Genomic DNA, 12,277 nt, shown 5'->3' on the forward strand with positions numbered 1-12,277 from the left:
AGGTTCGATCTTCGTATTCCCCACAGGACCTAGGAGAGTATCCAGTAGTTAGGATTTTAAAAATGTATATATATTTTTAATTAATGAATGACTTAGCTGTTTATATAACAGAGAGGCGTAAGCAGGGATAACCTCAACCAGATTCAGTATTTCCTTTTTTTGCCCCCCTTTTAAAGACTTTACAGCTAAAAACGCAGCCTTGGCCCACCCCGAGCCTCTGCGTCTGACGTCACAATCCAGACTTGAACTACCAATCCCAGAATGCCGTGCAAAGAGGCGGGTTCTAAGGGAGGAGCCGAGTGATTGGAGAGCGGAGGCGTTTCCTTCCGGTGGAAAGGGCGTCGGAGGCGGGGACATGGGGAGGTGTTTGGACATTATTACCGGGTTGGGCGGGCCCGGTCTGGGAGGGGTTTGTGGGTGAGCCCTGGGTCCCCCGCCCGCTGAGGAGATGGATGAGGACGGGCTTCCTCTCATGGGGTCAGGCATAGACCTGACCAAGGTTTGTAAAAGACCGAGTTGAAATTAGGCGACCTGGGAGGAGGATGGGGAAGGGACGCTCGCTTCCCAGGGACACCCGTCTCTCCATATCCAACTCTGTCCCTTGCCCCGGGCCTCTCTGGTCCCGCTCTCGTGGGGGAGAGTCCCACAGTTCACCTTAAAAAGGGGTCCCTCCTGATGCGTCTAAGGGGGTGGTGTGCCTTTCCAGCCTTCGCTTCCCACGTTAGAAGTCGCTCTACGCACAGGGTTACGCGATGGCGACAGGGGCAGGTTGCGACATCTAACCCCACCTCTTTTCTTTAGTCCCCAAGTTTTTTGTGTGTTTGTGTGTTGCCTTACCTGCTAAAGTTCACACTTGCGAATCCAAAGACCTTTCTCAAACTTCGCAACTTCTGTCATCATCGGACACCCCACCCCCACAGTTTAGGAAAACAAGTTAGTGACTATTACTAGTACTTCGAGTAACTCCTATAACGTAGCAAAATGCCCTGGTATTATATGTCAAAGGGATATATAGATAGATAAAGATATATGTGTATGTGTGGGTGTATATATATGTATATATATGTATATAAATTGATGTCAAAGGGTTTGCGCGGTGTACTTTGTCCTGTACAAATCACGTTTGTTTTTACATAACACAGGTGCCAGCTATTCAACAGAAGAGAACGGTGGCATTTCTAAACCAGTTTGTAGTGCACACTGTACAGTTCCTCAACCGCTTTTCTACAGTTTGTGAGGAGGTAGGTCTGGATACAGGCTTAATGAGTAGCCTAGAAATCATCTTGCACTTTTAAAGGTGGCAAATGAGTAAAACAAGAATTATAATCTATGTATTCATGGACCATCACCTCTTGTCATCCAATTATTATGTTAATATACCTTATATTCTTCTTGATTCTATACCATCAATCTTGCATCCCATCTCTACTGAATTAGTTTTTAGAGGCCTTTGTGAGATAATTCACTAAGGCTTATGTGACTAAAGAGAACAAAAGGAATTCCAAGATTTCAGTCGAAAACATTTCTTTACTTTGAAATTTCTTTTACCCCAAAGATTTACATTTTTACCCCAAAGACTTAACATTTTTAAGTATACATTGTTTTCAATTTATATTAAAATTATTGGGGTGCCTAGGTGACTCGGTTAAGTGTCTGCCTTTGGCTCAGGTCATGGTCCTGGGGTTCTGGGATTGAGCCCCACATTGAGCTCCCTGCTCAGTGGGGAGTTCATTTCTCCCTCTGCCCCTCCCCCTGCTCATTCTCTCTTGCTCTCTCTTTCTGTCTCTGAAAGAAGGAAAGAAAAAAAAAAAAGAAAGAAAGATCTTTTAAAAAAATTATTTAACATTCCTTGATCCAAAAGGTGGCTGGGGAAGTAGCCTCAAAACATAACAGTATCAAATATCATTATGAAAATAATAAAAATACTTTTAGCAAATGACTAGTTAAGGATTAGGTACCAGATTCAGGGACCCCTGTTTTTTTCTTAAAAAGCCAAAAAAAAGAATGGGGAAGAAATGGAATCATGGGTTGAAATTGGGTTTAAGAAAGGAGAAGGAGGAATAAAATGAGATCATTCACATGTGAGTCAGTAAAAACAGTATTTACTTCATTTGGTTATATTTATAAGATATAGCTTTAGCAAGTGGTTTTTGTTAGATGTATTGTTATTAACAAAAATTGCGTGGAGACAGGAAAACTATTTTCATTTGTATAACATCTGTTATTTTTGTCTAATTAGCAAACTCTAGGCCAAATCTCTTCTGCCTTCTCACTAAAAAAAAAAAAAAAAAAAAAGAGGGGCGCCTGGGTAGTGCAGGCGTTAAGCGTCTGCCTTCGGCTCAGGGCGTGATCCCGGCGATCTGGGATCGAGCCCCACATCAGGCTCTTCTGCTATGAGCCTGCTTCTTCCTCTCCCACTCCCCTGCTGTGTTCCCTCTCTCGCTGGCTGTCTCTCTGTCACATAAATAAATAAAATCTTAAAAAAAAAAAAAGAAAGTGAAATATGATAATTGATAAAGTAAGGGACTCAGTTCAATACATTTCATCTAACAGGCCCAGAGGCTAGGTGCTTGCTTCCATGAGTTTTATCTCATACCACTGCCTCTCTAAATGGAATATAGAATTGACTAACTAAAGAGCAGTAAACCAAGGATTACTGGATTTAGTCCTTCACTTTTTATACCAGCGTAGGCAGGGTGGAGAGAGTCAATTCAAAGATTGTTAGCAGAGAGGAGCAAATACTCCATCTCCATACTCCTCATCACCAGGTTAAAAAAATAAAACAATAACCAGCAAACACACCTATGAAAGCAACTGCGTTAAGCTTCCCTGAGACAGGGGTAGCCCCTCACCTTTGTGGTGCTTAATAATTTTCACTGCCTGGGAAATTAGTGCTATTTACTGAAGACTAGATCAAATATAACAATAATCCTCTCTTCTTTATTGATTGCTTATGCATTATCAAAGCCACATGATTCATTCTTTATCCCCCTTCTGTTTATCTCTCGACTTTCCCTCAACTGTTTTGAGTGTATCACTATTCCCTAGCTCTTCCTTGCTAGAGAAAAGTTTGTTGACCAAAAACTCATGAAGTTTAAAGGTAATTTATTGCCTTTTCCTCCTTAATGGATAGTAGTCTAGGGTTGACTCTAACTCATTATTTACAGTTCATATTTTAGCAGTTTGGATATTTATGTCAGTTGTAGACTGTTTGCTTAGTGTGATGACAGTAATACTTATTGTGTACTTATTCTGTGCTAGGCATTGTGCTAAGTGCTCTACATGTATTCAATCATCACAGCCCAGCCCTTTGAGATAGCTCCAATTTTCTATTTTTTAGAAATACAGAAATTGAGATGTATAGAGATTTAAACTAGTCCTTATTCAATCAACATATATTTGTGTGCATAGTATTTATAGCTGCGGTCACTATTATAACTTGCCCACACTCACACAGAAAGTAACAGATTTGGGGTTCCAACTCTGATCTAATAACTGGAAAAACCAGAAAGGTTTCACTCTTCTGTTATATTGCACCTTCTGATGTGAGAAGCATGTTTACATCATTTTCAAGTGACAGAGTGCAATGAGCTATTTCAAAATTTATTTTTTAGATTTGTATTCTCTTCTTTAGTATGCCATATCCATTTGATGTAATGTCTTTTTTTGATATGATAAATTCCAAGGACAAAATATATGTATTCAAACATCAAGTGCCATTTTTTCTCTTTAAGATCAATGTGATTTTTCAAAATGGGTTGTTGTTTGTAAATAGCACCTATTAGACCTGTAGTTAAAGCCTGAAACAAGAACCAAAATGACTGTGTCTCCATCAGCAAAAAAGGAAACTCAGATGTTATTTTTTAAATTGGAAGTGAACTGGGGAAAAAGAAAACCTGGATTTTGTTTTGTTTTGTTTTTTGTTTTTCACATAATCTGGTTTGAACCAAACCCAAACTGTAACAACTTCAGTCACAACTAAACTCAACCTGGAAGTAAATTTGAAACAAATGATTAGGGCTCTTTCTTCATCACTAGTTTTAGAGTTCTCTAATAAAAAGAAAAGTGAAGAACTTAACTTTTTAAAAACTTTCTGGATACCAGGGTACTTTGTAACTCTTCTAATGATTGGAACCAGGGTAAGAAGAAAGGTTGGAAGACAGAGAAAGGAAAGTAGTTGAATCAGACCCAAGTTACAAAAATCTTTCCTTCACAAATTCCCAGTAAGCGTTTCTATTCTGGCCCTGATCAGAAAAATCTTATGGTGGTTCATTGGGTCTGCAAATTTAAAGCAGTATGGGGTGAGGAGTGCAATGCAAGTTTTATGCATATTACAGATAAAATTGAACAAAAATTTAACCTTACAATGAATTTTAAAGTCAAAGGTATTCTATAAACAGGGCAATCACGTGTGTTATTTTAACTCAGACTTGTAACATGCCTAGAATACAGAGTTTTTAATCATTTTTTAAATATTCCAAACTGCTTCTTTTTTCTAAATTCGTTAAGAATAGGAAAAAACACTGAGAATTATCATAAAACCTAAAAAAATTTATAGTGCTTATCTTCTGCATCCAGTTTTTAAGCCCACCATTGGACTTAACCTTCACCCAAATAATCTTGCTTAAAACTATATGTACTGCTACAACTTTTACAACTGCTTTTACAACTTTTACAACTGCTGGGCTTCAGTGTCAGTTGAAGCTTAATAAAACCATTGATTGGTTCCCTTTCTGGCTTATAAGACATATTCAACCCAGTGTGATATACCAAGGGATTCATTATTTTAAAATGTTGTTTCTCTTTTAGAGACTTGGATATGCAAACTGGATATTTTACAAACTGAAAAGCCACAGTATTTTATTTTTGTTTCCATGTTCAACTATTAACTCCATATTTCTTCCTTTCATCTTCTTTATCACTTTAATAAAATGCACTGCCTTAGAAATAGGTGGGTGATAAATCAAGAAATTTCCAGCTTATCTAGCAAACTTCAGGTACCTTGCAAATTCCCTTATTATCCCAAACCAAGATATTTCAGGTTTGCTTTAAATCCTTACAAAGATAAGAGAATTGTGAATGGGAAAGACTGTTATCTTTCAATTTCCTCTTTCTGTTAGAACTTTCAGAGGTAGGAACAGTTACTATCATTGATCATGTTACTTATATCCATAGTAATCTACACTTTAAGCAGTGGTTCTCAACCAAGGGAGATTTGGTGGTATCTAGAGGTGAGGTGTTTTTAGTGGGGTAGAGGTCAGAGATTCTACTAAATATCCTACAGTGCATAGGAAGCCCCTTACAACAAAGAATTATCCAGACCAATATGACAATAGAGCCAAGGCTGAGTGGTTTGGAGTTATAGAAGGAAAATGCAGGAGGCATAAAAATCTTAGAAATGAACTTCAACAGCCCAAAAATGAAGCCAGGTATACTTTTGTCAAGTGACAATGGCTCTCTAAAAATATATATATTTATGTATGTTATAGCAATAATTACATGGGAACAGACTCAAAAATATTCATTATGCTGAATTATCTTTGAAACGCAGAGGTTCTTGGGACGCCTGGTTGGCTCAGTCAGTTAAGTGTCTGCCTTCAGCTTGGGTTGTGATCTCCGGATCCTGGGGTCGAGCCCCACATCAGGCTCCTTGCTCAGCAGAGTCTGAGTTTCTCTTCTTCTCCCCTCCCCCCACACATGCACTCTCTCTCTCTCTCTCAAATAATATAAAAATTAAATCTTAAAAGAGAAAAAAGAAGAAAAGCAGAGGTTTTTAATTTTGCCATGGACCCTTTAGCAGTCCAGTAAAGTTTTTAAATGTGTAAAATAAAATGTGTAGGATTGTAAAAGATACTGATTACATACTTTAAAGACCTTGAAATTGTGATATAGTAATATGTCCTATATTAAAGCATTAAATTATATAATCCAGGTAACATATTTAACATGTTTATATATTTTAGACTCAAAATCCAGCCTTAGAGAAGATGGATAATACCTTTATGGAAAATAAAATAATACAATTTATCCACAGCAAAAATCTTCTCTAGCCAGGAGGAAAAGGCTTTTGTTGATCTGATTTTGAGAAAATCATTTTTATCCTGTTTCTAAGCTTGGGGTACCTGAACTTGGATAGGGAAAAAAACCCTATATTTTTATTTTTATTTACCTCTAACTTCAATTTCACATTTTTAAAAATTTAGTCAACAAAGGGAATGTGGGTGGCTCAGTTAAGTGTCTGACTCTTGGTTTTTGCTCAGGTCATGATCTCAGGGTCAAGCCCCATGTCCGGCCCCATGCTCAGCATGGAGTCCGCTTGAGATTCTCTCTCTCCCTCTATCCCTACTCCCGCTCACATGCAATAAATAAGTAAGTAAGTAAGTAAGTAAGTAAGTAAGTAAATAAATAAATAAATAAATAAATAAAATCTTTAGATAAATTCAGTCAACAAAAATCACAGTAGTGACCCTTCCAGTAGAAATCATAGATCTTTTTTTATTATTAAATTAGTTACTTCCTTATACATCACTATATAGTTGTTATTAGATGTCAAAGATATTGAAATAAATTATTATAAATTAAAATATATTGATGTTTAGATCAGTGTTAATGTCCTGCACGAATAAATCATTCATATAACCTTGTTTTATTTAAAAAAACAGGTCATTTCATTTTCGTGAGGTTTTGATAATCATAGATGAGAATGGATAAAATGAGTCCCAAAGCAAAAGGGTGATAATACTAGAAAAACCTGTATCCAAAAAAAAAAAATGAGAATTACTGCTCTAGAAAGTACAATCTTTTTTTAAGCCTCTTTAAGTCTTCCTTATCAATAAGTACTTTTCCAAATAAATATTTTTATCATTTTCTTATTTACCAAATCTTGTATTAAAATCCTTAACCTATCCTGTGTGAATATTTAAGTACCCATTTAAGGACAATTTAGTTGTATGATCTAACCCTGAAAAGTTTTTTAAATAATTCCAGATAAACAGCATCTATTTTGGGAAATTAGATCAGGATAATTTGATTCCTTTTTTTAGCACAGTAGCATCTTAGTCTTTGTGAGAAGTGGATTGATTACTTATTAACTTTGAATAACATTCTATCTATGCAATGCCTGGGAATTTTCCATCTTGGTGTTTTTTTAATTATGTTTTGGGATTTTGTTTTTGTTTTTTGTTTTTGTCTTTTTTTTTTTTTTTTTTTTTTTTTTTTTTTTTAGTTAATAAGCTTTATCTTTTTTGGAAAAGTTTTAGGTTCACAGCAAAACTGAGCAGAAGGGGTTGAGTTCCCATATAATCCTTGCATTCTTGAGTTCACAGAGCACAACCTCCCCCATTATCAACATCCCCACCAGTGTGGTACATTTGTTACAATTTACATTGACACATTGTCATCACCCAGAGTCTATGGCATCATGTTTTAACAATGTATAATTCTTTCAAACAGTGTAAAATTCTTTCAAAAATAGTGTCTGGAGTTGGAGTGTTTGAGTTCAGATTATTTTACTTGTATGAAAACTCAGTTTTCTCTTCTTTAAAGTTCCTTCTTTATACATTTGGTGTGAGATTTCAAATGATATGTTGCATACACAGTGTAGCATAGTAAGGTAAATGCTCAGATGTTAACAATGATGATGATTATTGCTTCAAAGTACATTTATATAGGAGTGCCTGGGTGGCTCAGTCAGTTAAGCATCTGACTTGATTTTGGCTTAGGTCATGATCTTAGGGTCATGTGTTAGGCTCCTTACTGGGCGTGGAGCCTGCTTAAGTTTCTCTCTCCCTCTCCTTTTGCCACTCCCACTTTACCCCCTTCAAGGGGGCATGCTGTCTAAATAAATAAATAAAAGTACATTTATATAAATATACCTAAACAAAAATTATTTTTTAATTCATCTTTTTCTGTGTTTATTTTAATCAAACCAATATAATATTTTTCGATAAGCTAGAAAGTATCTCACTTTACAAGTTAATTTGTTCTAGGATTTCTGCAGTTACTAAGCTTCTCTAATGAATTAAAAGACTGATGAAATTTGCAAAAATTTAATTTCCATGATTTCCAGGAAAACACTTATAATTTGAAGAGGAATTCATTCATATGTTTTATAAACCTGTATTTATGTTTACATAAAACCTTATGTGAACAAATAAATGCTAGAAATCAAAGTTAAACTTAACTTTGAGTGTCATTTAAAACTGGATTCTACAGGGCCTGGGTGGCACAGTTTCTTGAACCTCTGACTTTTGGTTTTGGCTCAGGTTGTGGTCTCAGGGTCATGAGATCAGGCCCCAAGTTGGGCTCTGCACTGGGTACGTAGTCTGCCTGAGATTCTCTCTCCCTCCTTCCCTGCCCCTCCCACTTGTGCTCTCTCTCTCTCTCCTCTCTCTAAAATAAATAAATAAAATGTGTGCTTTTTTTAAAAACTAGATTCTAATATTTTATTTCTAAACTACAGCTTTGTATATACCAGGGTGCTCATCTTAAAAGTGTCTGTGAAGGGGCACCTGGGTAGTACAGTCATTAAGCGTCTGCCTTCGGCTCAGGGCGCGATCCTGGTGTTCTGGGATCGAGCCCCGCATCAGGCTCCTCTGCTGGGAGCCTGCTTCTTCCTCTCCCACTCCCCCTGCTCATGTTCCCTCTCTCGCTGGCTGTCTCTCTGTCAAATAAATAAATAAAATCTTAAAAAAAAAAAAGTGTTTGTGAAGAAGCTCTAACTCCAACTGTGGGCAAAATGACCATTTCTTGGGGTGTTAAAATTCTGCTTAGGAGTTAGTCAGGATCTTGATAATATCCCAGAAAGCCGTCAGAATGCTGCACATCTGCCACTAGTAAATGGGCCAACTGCTCTTGGGCTGTATCACTGAGTATAATAATGTTTAGGATTAGGGAGTTTTAAGTAAATGCTCTTATGGATCATATTTTATGATGTTACTTTTATTTGTGTGGCTGTAAATAGTACACACACATACGGGTAATTTAATTGTACAGAATAACTAGAGCATGGTAAGCTTTTGGTTCTGTTTTATCTTGGATTTTGATGGTAGGTTGATTCCTTTTGCTTTTTAGTACTCTGGGTTTTTTTCTCTCTTTCTTTTATTTCTTTCCAACATGAACTGGCTCATCTTCTAATTTCATCTTCTTTTAATTTTCAAACCTAAAAAATTTAAAGTTGAAACTAATTGTATATACTAATTGTATATACTCATTTAAATAACTTAAAAAGACAGATCTTGTTCCAGGCTATGTTGAGCTAATATTTATTCTTGTTTTCTATGAAGAATTCCTTCATTCATCAACAAATAATTATTAGACTCCTGTTAAGTTTCAGGTACTGTTCTGGGCAGGCGGGATATAACAGTGAACAAAAATCTCTGTTCTGGAAGAAGTTTACATTCTGGCCCCAGACTGATTATGGCTCTCATAATGACTTTGATAAGGCTTATAAGATAATTTTTGCTTATCCGTGAATACAGTTTTATAAAGTAGCCATGAAACGTGCTAATGAAGATAACAGAATCCTTGCACTCCCATTCCTACTCATATAAATAAGAGAATCATGTAATAGAAAATGACTAATATTTAAACCATAGGGTTTTTTTTTATTATTATTTTCAAATCTGCCCTTTGTTATCCTGTTAACAGTTCATTTCAGTCAGACTTTATTCTCTTGTTCTAATCTTTCTTTTCCAGAAACTGGCAGACCTTTCTCTTCGTATCCAGCAAATTGAAACAACTCTCAATATTTTAGATGCAAAGGTTTGTATTTCTGAATAATTTATAGTATAAACTTTGCTCCACATATACTACTTTCTCAGTCATACTTTAATTGCATTTGAGAATGAATTCAGTTTAGCTCCTGCATCCATGAGGTGGTACAGTGTGTTTTTTTTATTTTTAATTCATTATAATTGCAAAGAAAATGATACTCCTTATGAACTGTTAACTGAGTTTGTTTAAATGTACACGTGAATTGAAATTTCTTTCATTATTCTAGTCAAAATCATGTGAGTAAGATGTTAACAAATCGGGGTGTTATGTAGTTCACTTCATTTGATGGAAAATTCACAGTTATCTTAATAGTAATCATTTGATAATACAGTAAAAATTGTGTAAAACTTCAGATGCCTCCAGAGCAAAATTTGCAGAAAATATCAGCTGTTTTCTTTTGCAAATATATTGAATGCTAATGAAGAATACCAATTTTGATGTCAGAAATTACACAATATAACTAGCAAAAATAGAAAGGAGTTTTGATTTGAAAGCTTGCAGTTTTGTGTTTTCCCTGATTATAAGATAATGGAGACCCTAGTATATTTTTATGACTTTGTCCTTTTATCAAAAAAATTAATCTGAAAAAATACTTTTTGAAGATTTATGGGGAAGTAAAATGGCTAAAGCTTTAGCATAAGGATCAGAATGTCTAGTTTGTGGACTTCAGCCACTATATTTCTCTCAGAACATTTCTGTAGCTTGGAAAATTTGGCATACCTGGCCTTGACCATGTTGAACATATTCTCCTAGCAGCCATACCTACTTGAAATATTCAGCAGTTCTCAATGAATATTGCTGCTTCAAATCTTATTACCATTTTTTTTTTCATGATTCTTCAGTGTGAGTATGTGCCTTATTTTAATATTTGGGGAATTCTTGAGTTAGAGTCCATAGTCACAAGTTAAGATACTGTATGGACAAGTTAGCCTTAATTATTTCCATAGCCATAAAATTAATCCCTAAAGTTATCCAAACATTGACAGATGTCTATCACTGATATCAGAATAAAATCAGAAAAGAGGGTTTGCCTGGATCTGGCAAATCCAACCTGAAATACATAACCACTGACAGCATGCCCATCTTTTGTCTATGAAAAATAACACATTTTAGTAACATTTGGTGGTAAATGTTTAAAGAAAGAAAAAAATAATGAGCTATGTCAGACATTAAAATTTGATGAAAAGAGTTTTGTCAGTTCCCAGATAATTCAAACTTAAAATGTGCTGCAAGGGACTTTTTTTTTTTCCTACAAAATATGTTTAATAAAAATTTTTACAACAACTTTGTGAGGTAAATTTTCTTATCCCCACTTTACAGGGGAGAAAATTGATATCTAGGGAGATTTATAGACGGTCACATAGCTTGTGACTTAAACCTAGGCAATTTGACTCCATGTTTTTATTTCTTACACTAGGATTCCTTATGTTTTTTAAAATAATTCCTGGGAAAAGAATGGTTATGAGTGAAGTTAGATTTATGAGAAATTATTCAAAAATATTTTATTTGTGAATGCCTTTCACTTTTAAATAGTTTCTGGCATGGAGAATTTCAGACACCAAAGATGATATTTTATAAACACTATTTCTATAGGCTTAAAAACTCAAGATAGCTATCTAAAACACACACTTAGGAAGTTACAGCAGTTAAACAGCTGATATTATCTTCATATGCCAACATTAATTTTCTTTTCTCAGTTGTCATCTATCCCAGGCCTAGATGAAGTCACATTTGAAGTATCTCCTGTAAGCGTCACTGGTATCACAAAAGAATCACATTCTGAAACCACTTCAGAGAAATTACAGGTAAATATTTAAGTTCCAGGAAACATGAGCAGATTTTCTTGGTTAAACCAGACAAACCTAGCAGCAGTTTTGAAGGAAGAAGTTAAATAAAGATGTAAAACTTTGAATAGTAACATTTTAAAACCTTGCGATAGAAAAGGAAGTTTGAAAAAAAGTTAACTGTTATTTCGAAGAACTCCCTAAAGTTAATATTTTCTTTGCCTGTAAAAGAGAAACTGTACACAGGACTAAGAGAAATCTTGAACGTAATAATGTTCTTTAAGTTCACTATGGACATTTTTCCTACATTATTATAAGAAGATACTTTTAAAATGTTTTATTACAAAAACCTTCAAACACACACAAAAATAGAATAGTACAATGAATAACTAAATGCCCATTACCCGGATTCTCCAATAAAGATTTGCTTCACTTATCTTTTTTGTCACTTGCTAAAGTGAATCCCAAGCATCATATCATTTCACAGCTGTGTAATTCCTTAAGCATCTCTGAAAAGTTCTGGCATTTTCTTGTATAACCACAATGCCTTTATCATACACAATATAATTAACAGTAATTCCCAAGTGTGATCTAACCCCTTGTTACTCAAAGATTGCTCTGGACACCAGCAACGTGGGCATCACCTGAGGGGCCTTCTCAGAAACACAGAATCTCAGGTCCCATCCCAGACCTACTGAATCAGAATCTATATTATAATA

The 12,277-nt window shown here is 35.3% G+C and overlaps 1 protein-coding gene across 5 annotated transcripts in view; it reads left to right on the plus strand.

Moving 5' to 3' along the window:
* The first annotated feature begins 347 nt into the window (after positions 1-347).
* Positions 348-12,277, plus strand: part of WASHC3 (WASH complex subunit 3) — a 56,298-nt gene continuing 44,368 nt past the window's right edge. For all 5 annotated transcript variants that reach the window (XM_045780193.2, XM_045780192.2, XM_045780194.2 and 2 more), the window contains exons 1-4: positions 348-499; positions 1,143-1,241; positions 9,697-9,762; positions 11,472-11,579. In XM_045780193.2, coding sequence (XP_045636149.1) covers positions 449-499; positions 1,143-1,241; positions 9,697-9,762; positions 11,472-11,579 — 324 coding nt within the window. In that variant the 5' untranslated portion in view covers positions 348-448. The remainder of the gene's footprint in view (positions 500-1,142; positions 1,242-9,696; positions 9,763-11,471; positions 11,580-12,277) is intronic.

The sequence above is a fragment of the Ursus americanus genome, chromosome 17, assembly GCF_024610735.1.
Source record: "Ursus americanus isolate L20-20 chromosome 17, mUrsAme1.1.p, whole genome shotgun sequence".
Taxonomy (NCBI): domain Eukaryota; kingdom Metazoa; phylum Chordata; class Mammalia; order Carnivora; family Ursidae; genus Ursus; species Ursus americanus.